The sequence below is a fragment of the Grammomys surdaster genome, unplaced genomic scaffold, assembly GCF_004785775.1.
Source record: "Grammomys surdaster isolate TR1022 unplaced genomic scaffold, NIH_TR_1.0 126197, whole genome shotgun sequence".
NCBI classification, from domain to species: Eukaryota; Metazoa; Chordata; class Mammalia; order Rodentia; family Muridae; genus Grammomys; species Grammomys surdaster.
In genome coordinates this window covers 4,599,622-4,618,383 of record NW_021621002.1, presented here as the reverse complement: position 1 = coordinate 4,618,383, position 18,762 = coordinate 4,599,622, and the positions used below count along the sequence as shown (strand labels likewise).

The 18,762-nt window shown below is 40.1% G+C and overlaps 1 protein-coding gene across 2 annotated transcripts in view; it reads left to right on the top strand.

The window, feature by feature from the left end:
* Tax1bp1 (Tax1 binding protein 1) overlaps positions 1-18,762 on the top strand; it is a 57,513-nt gene that overhangs the window by 2,997 nt on the left and 35,754 nt on the right. For both annotated transcript variants that reach the window (XM_028758382.1, XM_028758381.1), the window contains exons 2-5: positions 4,200-4,368; positions 10,062-10,164; positions 12,390-12,577; positions 17,430-17,588. In XM_028758382.1, coding sequence (XP_028614215.1) covers positions 4,207-4,368; positions 10,062-10,164; positions 12,390-12,577; positions 17,430-17,588 — 612 coding nt within the window. In that variant the 5' untranslated portion in view covers positions 4,200-4,206. The remainder of the gene's footprint in view (positions 1-4,199; positions 4,369-10,061; positions 10,165-12,389; positions 12,578-17,429; positions 17,589-18,762) is intronic.

Here is an 18,762-nt window from a genome sequence, read left to right as displayed (position 1 = left end):
CCTTATTCATCTTGTCTTTGGATATTATTGAATTGTAGAGATAATTAAATTGGGTTTTAGTGCAGAGATGTCGGATGAGTGGTTCTCAGTCTTCCTAATCGGAGGCCCTTTACTACAGTTCCTTATGTAGTGACCCTCAACCATAAAATTATTGTTGTTGCTACCTCATAACTGTAATTTTGCTACTGTTATAAGTGTAATGTAAATATCTGTGGTTTTGGATGATCTTAGGCAACCCCTGTGAAAGGTTCATTTGATCTGGAAGGAGCTGAGACTCATAGGTTGAGAAATGCCGTCATAGAGTGTAGTTTACAGCCTGACACACATAAAGAGGAATTCTACTGGTATTAGAACTTTGAGACTGTATAGGAAGGGCTCACTGAAGCATTTCAGATACTAGGTTCTAGACATATGTCAGGCCCTTCAATTAGTAACTGGGACTTTTTCATTTACTTTTCTCTTCATAACTTACTGCACTTGTTTCTGTAGAATGCCTCAGAGACAAGGAAGCAGAGTCTGGCATGGTGAAGCTGCCTGACTGTGTTTCCTCTTTCCAACTAAGCAGGGCTTGTTCTCTGCCCTGCATGTCAGTTCCAGGCATTACCACGGAGTGATGCAGTGACTTTGCACATGGCTTCTCTTCTACGCCATGCACTTTGGCATTCTCAGTGAAGGCAGATGTTTTTAGTAGCTTTCCCATCATTTCAGTGTATTATCTGTGGGAAGAGTGAAGCAGAGTTACTATGTGGGAGTCAGAAGGTTTTTTTTCTAACTTAAAATTGATGATTCAGGTTCGTTTCTTCTTGTTAACTTTTTAAAATTAGAAGCTACATTTTTTATAAAACTAAAAAAAACCAAACAAAACAAAATTGTGTGTATGTGTGTGTGTTGTATGTGTGTGTGTGTATGTATGTATGTGTGTGTGTATGTATGTATGTGTGTGTATATATATATATATATATATATATATGTGTGGTCAGTATGTGTCAGTGTGTGTATGTGTGTGTATGGTGTGTGTGTGGTGTGTGGGTGTATATGTGTGTGTGGTTTGTGGGTATATGTATGTGTGTGTGTGGTGTATGGGTGTATGTATGTGTGTGTGTGTGTGTATGTATTTATGTATGTGTGTGTGTGGTGTGTGTATAAGCCAGAGGTGGTTGTTATTTCTTTCTGTGGCTCTCCACTATATTTACTTATTTTGGAAATAGTCTTTCATTGAACCTGGAGTTTGCTGATTTAGCTAAACTAGCTGGCCAGTGAGTCCCTAAGATCTGCTTGTTTTTGTTCCAAAGCTCTGGGGCTTATAGGTAAGTGCCTGAGGATACGAACTCAGGTCCTGATGACTGAAAAAGCAGGTATTTCACCCAGCAAGCCACCTTATCTCTCCAGTCTTCTTGTTTGTTGTTTTTTCTTGTTTTGTTTTTTATTTTTGGTCTTTTGGTGGAGGGTGAGGGTGGAGGTCTTATAGCCTAGGTCTTCAAATCTCTGTGTAGCTTGAACATTGACCTCAAACTCTGGATTCTTTTGTTTCTAAGTACAAGAATTGTAATTGTGGGCCACCATGCCTGACTTGACCACAGATTCCAACTTTTGTGATATGATCATCATGCATATATAAAGAGTGTGTGTGTGTATATATATGTGTGTGTGTGTGTGTGTGTGTGTGTGTGTGTGTGTGTTGTTGTTATTGTTGTTGGATGGTGTTTCAAAGTGTGTGCCTCCCCTCTAGCTTCTGGATTGACTTCTTTTATAAATCTTGTCTGTTCTTTCAAGGGGCATCCATCCCACTGCAGTTTTCATTTCCCTGGATAGTAAGTTTCCAAGGAGAACTCATCCAGTCAGTGGTCCTGCCATTACTGGGGAAGACATATTACATACAGCAGCAAGCATGTCTTCTCCTGGTCGACTGGTTTGCTCCCTCATTTTCTTTTGAGGTAGGGTTCTGTGTAGCTCAGGGTTGCTTTGAACTACCTTCCTGCTTCAGCCTGCTTATATGTAGAATTACAGTTTTGTATCACCTGCCTCACTGGATTATGGCTTTTTATTTCTTAGTCTTTAGACTTTCATAGTCTCACTATGAAGTCATGGCTGGTCTTGAGGCAGTCCTCAGCTTCCAGAGTGCTGGTATACGGCCAGCAGCATTATGCCTAGTCAATAAACTTTTTAATAGTTACACAAATGAATAGCATCTACCGCTGTGCTTTCTATGTAGAAACTTCATTGAGTTGTGAAATAAATAAGATTAGTTAGCAAGTTTTTTGTCCTGCTTTCCTTCACTGTTGCGGGATCCTCTGATGTAGTAATGATTTAGAAGCGAGTGCTATAGACAGTTAGTTTTGTGTGTGTTGTATAATTAATGATTGTGTTGAGTCTATGATGTGCTCTGTAGTTGCTGCTTTGACTGAATTCCATCATTGTTTTTCCCTTTTTATCAAAAGTGAAACAGATTAGGAAACCATTTGAAGCTGGGCTGGTGGCACAGGTTTCTGTTTCCAGCACAAGAGAGGCTGAGGCAGGATTGCTGAGACAAGCTAGGGCTACATAGCAGGACCCAGCCTTAAATAAACAACTGAAATAGACAAACAAAACAGAACCGTTTGATTTGAGTCTTATACTTTTTGTGGTCCATCTCTGTCTTTCATCTAGGTTTGTATACTCAACAGGTGAGCATTTACTAGATCTATGGTAGTTTTTCAACATTACATATCTCATGCTATACTTTAAAAACGTAAACATTTTTATTGTGTCTGTGGATGTGAGGTGCAGGTGCCACTGGCTATGTGTGGAGGTCAGAGGACAACTTTAGGAGGTGGCTTTCTCCTTAAAAAATCCACATGGATTCTAGGGATTGGACTTGGGTTGCCAGGTTTGCAGGGCAAGTATCTTTATACCTGGTACTTCTTGTTTTTAATACCTATTATTTATTACTTTTATGTTTTGAGATGATAAAACTATTACATCATTTCTCCAAACCTTCCCTATACCATCCTCCTTGCTCTCTTTCAAATCTATGATCTCTTTAGTCCTTAATTGTTGATACATGCATATATGGATATATGCATATTATATACATCTATATTATATATTCCTAAATATAACCTACTCAGTTTGTGTGTTGTCACTTGTGTGTATGCATTCAGTTAATGTCTACTTATTTTTTAATATGTAGGTATATAGGTAAAGTAAATGAATGCTTGAAGTTAAGATTTTTTTTTTAAAGATAATATCATTAAACCCAGAAGGAAAGGATAACATCAATATAGGTAGAGGAACAAGTGTGATGAACTTTTTAAGTGAGCAGCTGAGAATTTACATGCTTAAATCCCAGGAAGGCTGGCAGAGCCTGGGTTAAATAACTGGCTTTCTATTCAGTTGCATACAGGATTAAGGGAATTTTTAGAGACTGGGTTAGGAGAGTGTGTTTATGTGTATATGTGCACAGAATCATCATAATTGTTTTCTTTTAAAGGCCCTTAATGATTTCTGATTTGAAACCAGAATTGAGAAGTGATGGTTCAGGGTATTACAATATGAGCTGAGAATGCAAACAAACTGGAAGTTTAGCATCAGGTTCACTGTAGTAATCCAAACTCTAGAATCTGGGGAGAGGAGGAAGTTGGGAGTTAGGGAGGAACTTGAACATGAACATGGTGTTCAGGACTTCCATACAGAAAGAATGAATTAATTCAACAGTAATTGATAACACACAGATATTCAACTGCTCTTATTTCTTTTTTCTTTTTCTTTTTTTATAGTGTCTGTTGGCAGATCTTTCATTAAAACATCACTGGCTTGCTTTTTGCTAGAATAGAGGACTTAGCTGGAGGACTTTCCTGGAGAGTTGCATTGTATTGAGTTTTGTTTTGAGACGGAGCTTACCATTTTTTGGATTTTAAACTCAAGTGTAGCTTCCTGAGTCATACTAGCTGTAGTTTCTCTATTTCAGTATTTGGTCACATTTTAAAGGAATATGTCTCATGTTTAAGGCATATAAATATCTAGAATTAGAATTGTGTGTGTGTGTGTGTGTGTGTGTGTGTGTGTGTGTGGTGCTGGCCATTGAACCTAGAGCTTCATACATGAGGAACCAAGGGCTTGACTCACTGAGGTGTATCCCCATCCCAAGAGTTATGGGTTTTGGAAAGTATAAGTTTATTCTTAGTTGACAGTGCTTAACTTGTATGAATTGCTCTTTTCAGATTCGCGATGACATCCTTTCAAGAAGTCCCGTTGCAGACTTCCAACTTTGCCCACGTCATCTTTCAAAATGTGGCTAAAAGTTACCTTCCTAATGCACACTTGGAGTGCCATTACACTTTAACTCCATACATCCGTCCACACGCCAAAGACTGGGTTGGTATATTCAAGGTAAGAAAATGTGACTATTTCTTCCATGCAGATTCTTTTCATTTTATCTTTTTAGAAATTACATTTATTTTGTGGTGCCTGTGTTGTGCTGTGTGTACGAGCCATGGTTTGTATCTAGGCAACTTGAAGAGTTGGTTCTATCTTTTTATCATATGGGTTTCAGGGACTGAACTGCAGTCGTCACACTTTGCAGCAGGCACCTTTACCTGAGGAGCTGTCTTGCCAATCTGAAGTGTTTTCTTTAAACAGATTTGGAGATAGCTTGTACTAAACCTTGTCTTAAGAAACTACATTAAGATTTAGTTTTGTAAATATCACCATGAAATAATAAACACTGTGGTCATTTAAACACCGGGAACTTAATTCCACAGGTTTTCTTCTCTGTGATGAAAAGATCAACTTGGGTAAGGTATTTGTGAAAACGTTTTAGAGCATTCTGTGTGTGTGCCCGCACTTGGGTTGTCTGTGCTGGGGACTGAACCCAGCACTTCATTGGCAAGGGCTGTACAAGTGAGCTGCATCCTCAGCTCAGAAGCGCTTTCTTAAAAAAATACTCCAAATTCTCTCCCATTTCACACTTAAAGGGGAAAAATAAACATTTTTTTAAAGATTCTCAAATTGTATACTATCTCTTGTCATTTGTGATTGATTTTGTACAGCTCTGTAGCCATAGAGTGCCTCTTTTGTTATGTACTACTTAAATATTGCTGATATTGTTACTGTATTATTTTTAGGTAAATATTGTTTTATTTGAGAGAAGAGTAAATTTTTTGTTGTCTGATTCATATATTCACCAATCATTTTTCATAGTATTTACTGAAAATTATGTTTCAGTGGTTACTACTTTGGTATTCCCTATGCTGGAGGTTTTCTGCAGTTTTATGGCTCTTCAGAATATAGTAGAGAACAGGTAAAATTTCAAAAGGCTAGGGGAAAAAGGTTTTTGGCTCTTTTCTGTTTATTGCATGAAGGAGTTACACTAGCCCAAGCTAAAAGTGGACCCTAAATGGTTACATTATACAAGTTATGAGGTTTTTAAACTTGTGACAAGGGACAGAAGGGAGAATCTACTCATTGCCAGGAAATCCTCACTTAAGCTTCAGAGAAGCCACAAGCACTCAAAACTTGGGAACCTTCATCTGATTGTCCCTAGCCAGTCAATCTGGTCTCTGTCAGGAACTGGCATATATGCTCTTGAGAAGGTCACCCTTCAGCTGAATTACTTCTCCATATTTCTGGATGCTCAATTAAAGTACCGTTGCAGGCAAAGTTTCTTCTTAACCGTCTTCACTTCTTAACTTAATCATCAGTGAGCCCTTGGATCAGGGTCTTCCTGCCATTATCTCTCTGTTGAATTTGTATATGAATATAATCCTCTGTGTTCGTAGGAAAGAAGCAGGTCATTACCCTTGCTGCTTGAATCAGCAGAGAGGTAGGAAGAGTGGAGGTTCTGGATAAGGGCCAAATGTGTCATAGTATTTATGTACATACTTACTGGGTCAGTTCGTTTAGTTAATTGAACTCGGTTCCTACTATAGGACATTTATGTTGTAGCAAAAGCCTTAATCTTTTTTCATTTTCTTCTTTTTTTTCTTTCTTTTTTTTCCCCTGGAGGCAGAGTCTTAACTGTGGTGTGGGCTGAATTAGAGCTCTGACTTCAGACCTCACTGTGTAGCCCAGGCTTGTCTTGAGTTTGTGAAGGCTTTTGTGAAACCCAGAGGATAAGCCAAAGGGTGTCAGTCACAAGTTCTGTTAACTAGCTCTCGTCACTGAGTTTGGTGTGCATGCTTGAGCATGCAAGAACCAGAGGCCCTGCCCACAGAAGGCCAAGGCTCAGAGCCCGCTTTACCATTTTGGCTCCAATTCCAGCTTAGTCTCCCAAACTTAGGCTTCTGTGAAGACCCTGTGGTGAAGTCCTCTGCCGTTTGAGATGTCTTCATGCTGCTTTCACGAAGAGACCTCTTCGGCAGAGATAAGCTAGTTAACTGCTGTGGAAAGGAGATCTAAGACTGTTGGAATGTTTCGTCTCATACTTTTGTTATTTCTTAAAACATTTTGTTGGAAGAAGTGATTTAAGTCACCCATTATAGTATGATAAAGGTTCCCTCTGGCTTGTACGGTTTTGGCTGAGAAATCTGCAGGCAGTATTCCTTCGTATGATGCCTTTCCCTTGCTGCTTAAAGACCTTTGGCAGCTTGATGATAATGCGTCTTGGTGTCTCCTTGGGCTTAGCCTAGTGAAGGTCCTTTGAGGTTGTTGTGTTTATAGAGACTGCGTTTTCTTATGTAGTCTACGCTGCCCTTTAACTCTCTATAGCTTAGGCTTACCTCACTCTTGAACAATCTGGGGCTCTAGGCATAGAGCTCCGTGTTTAGTTATTTTTAATTTCTTTACTTTGTTCATTTTCCTTTTCATACCTAGTAAATTTCAGCTGCTACTTGTACAGATATGCTCTAAGTCTCTGTTTCTTTCTAGAAGTCTTCAGTCTTCAATGGATATATTCTTGCATTTATTTATTTATTTATTTATTTATTTATCTATTTATTATTTTTATTTAAAGTCTTGTCTTCTATCCAGACTGGCTTTGATGTACAGTCCTTTCTCATGAGTAATGGATTAAGGATGTGCACCACTACTCTGTTTATGTTGTTTTTATTGATAGGCTCCTTTATATTCAAACCTCCCCTCCCCCCCTTTTTTTTCCGTTTTGTTTTGTTTTTCGAGACAGGGTTTCTCTATGTAGCTCTGGCTGTCCTGGAACTCACTCTGTAGACCAGGCTGGCCTCGAACTCAGAAATCCGCCTTCCTCTGCCTCCCAAGTGGTGGGATTAAAGGCGTGTGCCACCCACTGCCCAGCTCTACCCCCTTTTTCATACCCTTTTGTATTCCCTGACTCAGTTATTAATATTAAATTTTAAATTTGTACTTAGTTAAATTAATTTTCTGTGTACATGTATGCTAGTGCCTGACTGTGTGTATGTGTGTGTGTCTAGGTCAGAGGGCAATTTTTAGGAGTCAGTTCTATCCTTCTACCATGTGGCTGGTGATTGAATTTGGCTTGTCAGGCTTGGTGGAAAGCCCTTTATCCATTGAGCTTGCACACATGCTCACCCCCCACCCGACCCCCAAGCTCTGAAGTGCAGAGAGGAGGCCTCAGACTTGCTGTGTAGTCAATTTCTGGCTAAGTTTGTAGAATCTTTATTCTGCTTTAGTCAGTTGTGGAAAACCTCTTGTGAATTTTTCAATTCATTTATTGTATTCTTCATCTCCAGAGTATTGTGGGTATTTTGATTATTTCATTATTTTTGTATAGTTTATTATTGGAGTACATTGAACTTAATTAAGATAATTATTTTGGATTGTTGGTCAGATAATTTATTGAACTCTGTTTCTTGAGGTTATTTTCTTCAGAAGAATTTTTCCATTTTGTGATTTCCACATAGTAGCGTCCTCTTTGAGCCATTTCAGACTTGTTTGTACAGGAAAGACATTCACCATATACTCTGCCCAAAGGGTCTCTGGGTCCCCCCTTAGTCTTTCACTAGGCTGTGTTATGTTGTAGCCCTTTTGTGTAATTTCCTAACCTGAAAGTATTGCTTGCTTCAGGCGTTTGTACTCTTTCTCCCTCGTGTGTCTGTCTGTGGTACTGCATGTCCTCAGTTGGAACCGGATGTTGAACAGTCATCCTTTTTTCCCCAGTGCCTAGGCATCCAAATCGTCCTGGTTTTGTTGGTGTCGAGTCAGGTGAGGCTGAAACCTGCACAGTCCATCAAGCAATCTGTATGTTAGATCCATGTCCAGCTCTTCCCTGATCCCCTGCTGGAGTGAAGCTACAGAACGGGTCTCTCCTGAGCCTGCTGAGTTGAGCCTACTGAGGGAAAAGGAGCCTCTTGGCTGTTAGAAAACAATGCCTCTCTTGTTTTTCAGCGGAGCTCTTGAGTTTTAGCTCACCCGAGTACTTGTTTTTTGTAATGGGTTTTTGGAGTTCTCCCAAAGGATTTTCTGGATTAGGCGCTGTGAAATCGATGACTGCCTGGGAGCAGCGTGGGCTCTGAGCCGCTCATCTCTGTGTTTCTCCACTTTCACTTTCACTTACGTGGCAGAAGACTCTTTCAGACATTTGTAATTTTCTCAGAGTAGCCAAAGGAAAGCCTTTTCTTTTCTTCCTGTTTTCTCCCCGTCTTTTTATCAATTACCCATCTAGGGAACGAAATGCGCCTAGTGTTGGAAGGAAAGAGTTGGAGTTTCAGAAAGTGTGAAGGGTGTCTTCTGTTTTGCTAGGAAAGGGATGAGAATCCCAGTGGCTAGCCTTGGACTTCAGCTCAGATTCTGTTAGCTCTCACTAATGGCACACAGCTTCAATATCGATTTGTTTGTTAGCGGTGGCTAATCAAAATTGTAGGACGCCTGGCTGCTAAAGATAGCTCAGAAAGTAGTACCAGGGTAGGCAGCCGGAGTGCAACCCCCAGAGGGAAGAGTACTGACTCCCAAAAGTTGTCTTGTGGTATGTCTGCAGTAGCACAGGTGCATACACGTGTACACACACACACACACACACACACACACACATGAATCTAGAAAAATCAGAGAACATACAGTCTAAGACTGTGAAGGACGTATAGTTTTATGTAATGTTGCCAACAGTGTACTTGCTTTAATCTTGCCTCTAATAGTCAATATTTAACACAGTCTGATCTATTTAGAACAGTTTGAGATCTGTAATGTCTGTAAGTTGAAAATATACATATATTTTAATTTTTATTATTGTCTATTGTAAATGGTAACTGGGTTGTGTAAGGACGTTTCTCATGAGTTTATTCCTATGACTCCTGTGAGTCACAGTCAGCGTGCTTTCCTTGCGTACATCTAAGATGAGATTGTGTTAACAGGTGAGGTCTAAGTGATCTCTTAGAATGTAAATACTCTCCCCACCCAAGATACACAGGTTGCTTTTAGGCAGAACTTGCCAAAGATGAGAGATTAGTGATTTAGGTTCCAGGAGAGTACCTACTAAAACAAAGCAAGAACACCCCCTCCAAATAAAAAGACCCTAAGTATGAAATATAAAACAGTAAGTTATTTAAAAGTACATAAAAGAAGGGGTTGGAAGATGACTTAATCAGTAAATTGCTATAAGGACTTGAATTTGCATCTCCAGCACCCAGTTATATAAAGCTGGGTCTATGTGTCTGTAATCATGACATTGAACAGGCAGAGAAAGAAGGATTCTGGTGTTTGCTGGCCAACCTAATCCAGCCAAATCGGTGAGCTGGGATCAGTGAGAGACCCTGTCTCCTAAAACAAGGTGGAGAGCAATTGAGGAAGACACTCAACATTGACCTTTGGCCTCTACATGTATAATCTTGCATCTGTGCACATAAAAATCCACAGGATATAGTAACATAATTATTTTAAATAAAACAGAAGGTTTTGTATTTGATCATGTGTGTGTTTCAGTTGTCTCGGAGAAATTAGGTAGCACTTTGAATATATAATAGAGACTTCATTCAGTTTATGTAAGTTGCTATAGCTTTTGGTCACAGTTTAATAAATCATAATTTGATATACCTGATAACAACTCAAGATTTTTAAATTTTAAATGCATATTTTAACTTTAGGGTATAATAAAAATGATGTATCTAGCTAATATTAAGGTATTTGGTTACATTCCTTCTTAACTTTTTCTCCTTTAGGTTGGCTGGAGTACTGCTCGTGATTATTACACATTTTTATGGTCTCCTATGCCTGAACATTATGTGGAAGGATCAACAGTCAATTGTGTACTAGCATTTCAGGGTAAGAGCTGAAAACTGAAGGACTTGATAAAGCTCGCAGCCTCTATTGTAGTTACCTGTTTGAGCTGTGTCTAAAGTCCTGGGTGATCTCTTAGGAGAGTGAAAGTCAGATGACTGCAAGCACAAGAGGGTTTCATAGCTACTCACCAGAGCAGCTCAGAACACCGCTTTTTAAGTGGCACAGACTTGGAGTTTCTGAGGAAAAGGTTGTGAGGCAGGTTTAATGTAAGCATTAGCAAGGGGAGGGAGACAAGAGGGCAGGAGTGCATATCCTCACTCACAAGCTGAGGATCGACTGCATGTGTAGGAAAGGAATCCCAATCAAGGATGTAGTGGAAGGTGCCACAGTACTCATTCATTTGTATGTTCAAAAGACCCTTAAACTTATGCCAGGTTGGATTTGTCCCTTATAAGGGACATAAACTGTAGTGTGCCCTTGTTTCAGCGGCATTGTCTTCCTCTCTCTGGCTCCTTTGGGATTAATTATTTGTGGAAATGTATATCCATGGCCTTAGCAAGTCCATTGTGTTTACTAGCAGTGCACACTGGGAAACAGTTACTGAGACATTTCCATCATGGGTCCTCTGGCCAGTGTTGATCTCTAGATGAATACAATGTTTTATTGTGCTATGATTGCACTTTAGGGTAACTGTAGATAATGAACTTGTACTATGTATGTCTCAAAAGATAGAATAAAAGAATACTATCTTGCTTTTCTATTGCTGTAATAAGACATTGTGAGCAAGACAACTTATAGAAGAAATAATTTATTGGGGGTTTATAGTTATTGGCAGATATTGTAGTAGCAGACAAGCAGTCATGGCATTGCAACAGTAGCTTGTAGAGATAACCACAAGGCAAAGAGGTAACTGGGAATGACTGGACCTTTGAAGGAGTATAAGTTTAAGACTGTGTCTCAACTCTTTTTTGAAGGGTGCAGGGTATAGTTGAGTGGTAAAGCTTAGCTCAGGTGAGGCCCTGGGTTCAGTCTTCAGTACCCCCCCCCCCGCCCACACACACACACCTAGCCTTCTCACTCCTAAAGGCATGTGTATCGTGAGTAGTAATGTAGAGTATAGACTGGAAGGGTTTTTAAATAAAAAGCATTCTGTGTGGATATTTAAAGAAGTGAAGATTGATTTTAGTTAGGACAGTTAAGCAAAATTTAAAAAGGAGGGTAACAGACTGGAAAAGAAGAAACTAAACGTTGGACATACTAGTTCTCATCTAGTAGCTAATGTCAAATACATCTGTAGAGCCTGAGGAGTGTCGATAGATGGCTTTGTCCCTCTGTTACATAGAGCTCTGTACTTGCAAATCTTACTCATTTTTCTTGTGCTGCACCAGTGAGCTCATCCTTTTTCTTGCCTTTACACAGTTCACATACATATTTCTGTAGTTAATATTTCTTTTTACATACAGTGAATGTCCAATTGGATGAAACATTTTTTTTTTTTTTAAAGATTTATTTATTTATTATATTTGAATACACTGTAGCTGTCTTCAGACACACCAGAAGAGGGCATCAGATCTCATTACAGATGGTTGTGAGCCACCATGTGGTTGCTGGGATTTGAACTCAGGACCTCTGGAAGTGCAGTCAGTTCTCTTAACCACTGAGCCATCTCTCCAGCCCGGATGAAACATTTCTTAAATCATGTATTCCCCAGTCCTATTCCCTGTCCTTAGATTTTTATTGGGTCTTCCCTTATTTCTTCCATTAATCTTCTTTCTCCTTGTGAAGTACAAACTTGCTTCTCTGAGTTGATTTTGCCATAGTTAAGATACAGGGCAAGAGGCTGGGGAGATGACTCGGTGGCTAAGAACACTGTCTGTTCTTGCAGAGGATCTAGGTTCCATCTCCAGTATGCTTATGGCAACTCATAATTATCTGTTTAGTTCCAGACCCTGTGGATCTGATGATTCTGTCCTCTGCAGGTACCACGAATGCAGGTGGTGCACAGGCACACACAAAGACAAAACACATACATATAAAGAAAAAATTAACAAAGATAAAGGGGGAATGTGTGGATATGTTTATCTAAGAGATACAACTTTGGGGTATGTTTGAGAAGAAAGTATATCTTGGACTGATAAATTTGTGAACAATAGGAAAGACTCATTCTAGATTTGTTCAGAATAATAGTATGGAGAACAGGAAGTATTACTAATAAATTAGCATTCTAAAATAGCAAGTTTAATAACTTTTGTTCCCCCCACCCTTAGGATATTACCTTCCAAATGATGATGGAGAATTTTATCAGTTCTGTTACGTCACCCATAAGGGTGAAATTCGTGGAGCAAGTACTCCTTTCCAGTTTCGAGCTGCTTCTCCAGTTGAAGAGCTACTCACTATGGAAGATGAAGGAAATTCCGATATGTTGGTGGTGACCACAAAAGCTGGCCTTCTTGAGGTGAGCACCTACAGTGAGGCATAGAGTTTGCCTTGACTGGCATTGTGAGCATTTTCAAGCCAAGAGGGGCTACCAGAACCAAATGTTTTACAACTAGAATTGTGAGTGACTCCATGTGTAGAGGGCAGAAGTCAGTGTTAACTGTCTTCCTTAGCCATTCTATCTTACTTGTGAGACAGGGCTTCCCATTGAACATGGAGTTTGCCAGTTGAGCTAGACTAGCTGGTGGTGCTAGTCTTTTTATCACAGTTATTCTGTGATTCTGTTGTGGTACTCATTGTCAGATGAGTGTTGAGAAGATAGATACCTGATTCAGGGCCTAAAAGTGTCCCGTGTGCAGTTACTAGTGTAGTAGGACAGCCTCTGCAGCCACTTAGACTTGGGCTCGCCTCCTGTTTCCTCACCTTGGGTTGTCTTCTCCAGGCACCCCAATCCGTTTGATTGCTGAACTGTCTGGATTTAGGGGTGAAGCTGGCTGGGAGAGTACAGTGAAGCATACATCCAACTGTGGTTCAGGTTTGAAACTGGAGAGTAGGGGTTCAATGGTCTGATGATGATGCCATAGGTTTTAGTTTTTAGTAATTATGAAATAAGAAAAAAGCCGGGCGGTGGTGGCGCACGCCTTTAATCCCAGCACTTGGGAGGCAGAGGCAGGCAGATTTCTGAGTTCGAGGCCAGCCTGGTCTACACAGTGAGTTCCAGGACAGCCAGGGCTACACAGAAGAGAGACCCTGTCTCGAAAAACCAAAGAAAAAGAAAAAGAAATAAGAAAAAAGTCTTCTCCTTTCAAGATCGTATTTTCTACTTTATATCTGAAAGCTAGACTTTTTTAAAAAAAAAATATGACTAATTGTATTTATTAGTCCTTTCATTATAAAAATAGCATTTTAGATTGGTTACTGTATTTTTTCTCAATTACATCTATATTTCATATATTGTAGGTTTTTCTTTATAGACAGATGGACCTTTAAAAGCAGATATTTATGCTTTTGACTTTTCTTTGTTTACCTTTAAGAACTGAGACTAGAAAAGGAAAGATAAGAGGTTGCACTGTCTTCCACCATCAGGCTGTTCAAAGTCAGTTCATCCAGGAATTAGAAAAAACTGTGAATTCTTCATTTCTTTCCTTCCTTTTCCCAGAAATTCCTCTCTTATCTCAAATACGAAATGCAACTTTTATAGGGTGACTGAAACATTTTGTAGTGATAACTGCCTCTGATCATGGTTTTTAGCCTAGTATTTGAATGTCAGTCAGAGATACTGAAGTAAGCCCTGCTCTTAGGAATGCAGTTAGCTACCACTGATGTGTAGGTTTTTGAATACTTGTCAGAGCACCCTTATCTCAAGCCCTGCCCATGATGGACATTTGCTCCCCATGTCTCTGGTGTCTTTTCTCTAATTGGGACACAGCCCAGGTTATTTGTACTTTTTCTTTTCTCCACAAAAGCTGAGTTATAAAGATTTTAATTGCTGTCTCTTGGGAAATATTTGTGAGATAGAAATGGTTTTGTTTTCTGAAAAGTTCTCAGAATTCTACATTCATTGATGTCTTTAGTGATTTTTATGAACACTGAACATTAAGTGATTAAAGAGATAGTCTTTGAACCTGTGAGCCTGAATTGGATAATAGAAAAAGATAAATAAAATAGATGTTTTAGGGATAGTAAGGGACCAAAGGCTAGCTTTTGGATGGTCAGTTACTCTCTTAGCTCTGATCACAGGAGTGGTTTGAAAGGAGGCCATATTTATTAGAGGTGCTCTAAGGTACTTAGGGGTGGTGTGTCCATGATTTTATTTTGAATGGCTTAGGAAAATAAACAAAATCACATAAACTAATGAATTTATAGTACAAGTCAGATGCGATGGCACACATATTTAATCCCAGCATTTGGGAAGCAAAAGCAGAAGGCAGAAATATCTGGCCAACCTGGGCTATGGTATAAGACTGTTTTGTTCTGCTCTCCAAAAGAATGAAATGGGAAATGAACATGGCAGCGTATTGGTGATTAGTGAATTGAGGACTGTATTTGTTTTTAAAAGATTTCAAAATAGAAATTTGAAGCAGAAAAGAGACTGTTTTATTGTTTCCCATCCAAGTACTAACCAGACCCAGCCCTGCTTAGCTTCTTCTCAAATCAGAAGAGATCTGGCACATTCACCTTGGTGTGGTTGTAGACAATGTGTATACTAAAAAATCCCAAAAAACGAAAACAGAAAATACCAAACAAACAAACAAAAAAAAATATGCTGGGGTTACAGTCAGGATCTTGACACATGTTAGACAAATCTATTTTTTAAGTGTTATCTCCAGACTTAGATTTATACAAATTTTAATGAAATTTAAATTCCTTAAAATTTTTCTGCTAAGTGTTAGTAAATCTTTTATTAAATATTGTAAACTAATCACTGAAAAAGCTTGATTCTGAAAATGTTTCTATTGTACTAGGTGAAGACTGATCATTATTTCTAATCTGCTAGGAAGTTTTGAGCCAGAGTAATGTTAATAATGCCATTAACCCTTGGGATTGTTGTTCTTGCTTGGTCTTGAATTTTCCAGTGGCTTATTGGATATAATTTCATTTTCTTTTCTTTTTATTGGATATTTTTTCTTTTTTTTTTAATTGGAGGTTTTATTTACATTTCATATGTTGTCCCCTTACCCCATCATCCACCCACCCAGGAACCCCCTATCCCCTCACCCCTCCTCCTTCTTCTCTGTGGATGTAACATCCATCTACCCCCCCACTCCCACCTCCCCACCCTCAAAATTCCCACCCCCTGGGGCGTCCAGCCTTCATGAGGTCAAGGTTCTCGTCTTCCACCTATGCCCAGCAGGGCCCTCCACTCTTACATATTCAGCTAAAGCCCTGGATCCCTCCCTAAGTGCTCCCAGGCTGGTGGTTTAGACCCTGGGAGCTGTGGTTGGTTGGTATTATTTATATTTCAAAGGTTATCCCCCTTTCCTAGTCACCCTCCCCCACCTCCCATCCCCCAAACCCCCTATCCCATCCCCCCTTCCCTGCTTCTATGAGGGTGTTCCCTCTCCACTCCCACCTCCCCTCAAATTCCTCTACATTGGGGCATCAAGCCTTCACAGGACCAAGGGCATCTTCTCCCCTTGATGCCCGACAAGGCCATCCTCTGCTACATAAGCAGCTAGAGCCATGAGTCCCTCCATGTGTACTCCTTGGTTGGAGGTTTAGTCCCTGGGAGCTCTGGGTGTCCTGGTTGGTTGATACTACTGTTCCTCCTATGGGGTTGCAAACCTCTTCAGCTCCTTCAGTCCTTTCTCTAACTCCTCCATTGGGGACCCCATTGGGGACCCTGTGCTTAGTCCAATGGTTGGCTGTGAGCATCCACCCCTGTATTTGTCAGGTTCTAGCAGAGCCTCTCAGGAAACAGCTATAGTTTAATTTTCTTTTTTGGTTTTTCGAGACAGGGTTTCTCCCTGTACCCCTGGCTGTCCTGGAACTCACTCTGTAGACCAGGCTAGCCTCTTTTACCTTGTTATTTATCCTTGAAAGTTTCCCACATTATGTATTTTTGTTTTGGTCATATCAGTCTATCGCCGTTTTCCTCCAGTTCTCCTTACCATCCTTCCCCATCAGCTTTTCCATTTTGAGAACATTTATTGTATGCATTTGAATAAAAGGACTGTTCCAAAAGAGTTCAGCAGTTCAGCTTTCATAAGTTTAGATTTTAATCATTTATATTCTACAACCCTGGGAAGCTTAATAATATGAGCAATTTTGGATGAAAAACATTCATCAGCTAAAGACCTTCTTTATCGCCGGGCGGTGGTGGCGCACGCCTTTAATCCCAGCACTTGGGAGGCAGAGGCAGGCGGATTTCTGAGTTCGAGGCCAGCCTGGTCTGCAGAGTGAGTTCCAGGACAGCCAGGACTATACAGAGAAACCCTGTCTCGAAAAAAACAAAACAAAAAAAGACCTTCCTTATAAATTCTTCCTGAGTGTCTAGTTTTCTCCAGTTAGAAGCAAAGACTTCTTGTTATAAATACTAGCCATTTTATTTATGACCACATTTGGTCCTTTGATTTAGATTTTGCTTTGTGTTTCCTACTGGAGTTCTTATTTTCCAGAACTGAGTAATTATCAGCATTCCCATAAGAATCAGCTAAAGTTAGTGTATAATATATTATAGCCTTAGTCTTTAGATTTGCATTTTTACTTAAAACAACTTTTTGGAAGTCTCTGCAAACCCCAACATCAGCAGAGTAACAATTCACCTGAGGCAAGAAGGAAGTCCAGTTCAACACAGCTCAATAGCCAGTGTTAGTTCAAACTTCCAGAGTCTGACACTGGGCAGTTTATTTTAGGTGTATTGTAGTTCATTACAGTTTGGCACAGTTTCCTGGTTAACAATGATCTCAATCCCAAACTTACACCAAGTGCACACTAAAGCTTACGGTGTAACTCCATCTAAAATACCTGTGACTTCTGTAAAGATGGGTTCTACAGTTTAAGGGCCTAGGGAAGGATCTGGTGTGGTGTCAGTCATACAGATAGCATCCAGGTCACCAAACTGTCAGGTACATGTGACATCGCCCCAAAGGATGGATTCTGTTGACTGAGAAACATTGCACAAGATAATGGTCTTGGGAGAAAGAGTCTGGGATAAACATAATACTTTTAGAGATTGAGGTGTGACTACTAAATTGAATCCTAGCCTTTGGGAGGAAAACATCCCTTCCTTAAAGAGGAATGCTTGTCTAACATTCCTGGGTTCCCTAGTGCTTGTCTGTGAGCACAAGCAACTTTGTCTTTTAAGGTAAGAAACTAAAATTGTTAAATTTTATGATAAAAACCAACTTGAGTTTTTTTTTTTAATACAGTTGAAAATCGAGAAGACCCTGAAAGAAAAAGAGGAATTGTTAAAGATGATAGCTGTTCTTGAAAAAGAGACAGCACAGCTGAGAGAACAAGTTGGAAGAATGGAGAGAGAGCTGAGCCATGAGAAAGGGCGGTGTGAGCAACTGCAGGCCGAGCAGAAGGTTTGCTACACTGTTCTAAAATGGAAGCAGTTAGGATGATTGAAAAGAAGGGTTTGAGGAAAGCATGTATATATACATGTATATTTGCATTAATATGTGTGTGTGTGTGTATAATTTTTTAAAGATGTATTAATTTTATTTTTTTATGTGTATGGGTATTTTGTCTGCATGTGCAGCATTTGTGTGTCTGGTGCCTTTAGAATGTAAATTGGGGGCTAGGACTGGATCTTGGGTCTTCTGTAAGAACAAGAAGTGCTCTTACCTAGTGAACCATCTCTCTAGCTTCAAGAATGTCAGTTCCTAGTAATCTTCTGCCTCAGTCTCTTTTACATTTTAAAATAGGCAAAATCCTTAGAGATTTTCTGTACTTGGCTTATTGATAATAGTTCTCTAAATTTGTTGTTGATTGTTTTTGTTGTTTTTACTATGTAGCCTGGGCCTTGAACTCTTGGAAACCATCCTCTGCCTCCCTAGTACTAAGATTACAAGCCTGAACAACCATGGCAGGTTTCTGACAGCCATTTCTCAGTATTTTACATCTAGTTCTGTATTATATGCTAGATTTGAGGAGGAAGACTGGGGGTGTGAGAAATTCACATAGGGATAAGCACAAAATAAATGGAGGGTAGAGTGAAGAGATTAAAACTACTCTTCAAAAACCATAATTTAGGTAGGCATGGTGGTACACGTCCGTGACCTCAGCACTCATGGTGGTACATGCCTGTGACCTCAGCACTCATGGTGGTACATGCCTGTGACCTCAGCACTCATGGTGGTACACACCCGTGACCTCAGCACTCATGGTGGTACACGCCTGTGACCTCAGCACTCATGGTGGTACACGTCCGTGACCTCAGCACTCATGGTGGTACACACCCGTGACCTCAGCACTCATGGTGGTACACACCCGTGACCTCAGCACTCATGGTGGTACATGCCTGTGAACTCATCACTCATGGTGGTACACACCCGTGACCTCAGCACTCATGGTGGTACACACCCGTGACCTCAGCACTCATGGTGGTACATGCCTGTGAACTCATCACTCATGGTGGTACACGCCTGTGACCTCAGCACTCATGGTGGTACACGCCTGTGACCTCAGCACTCATGGTGGTACACGTCCATGACCTCAGCACTCATGGTGGTACACGCCTGTGACCTCAGCACTCAT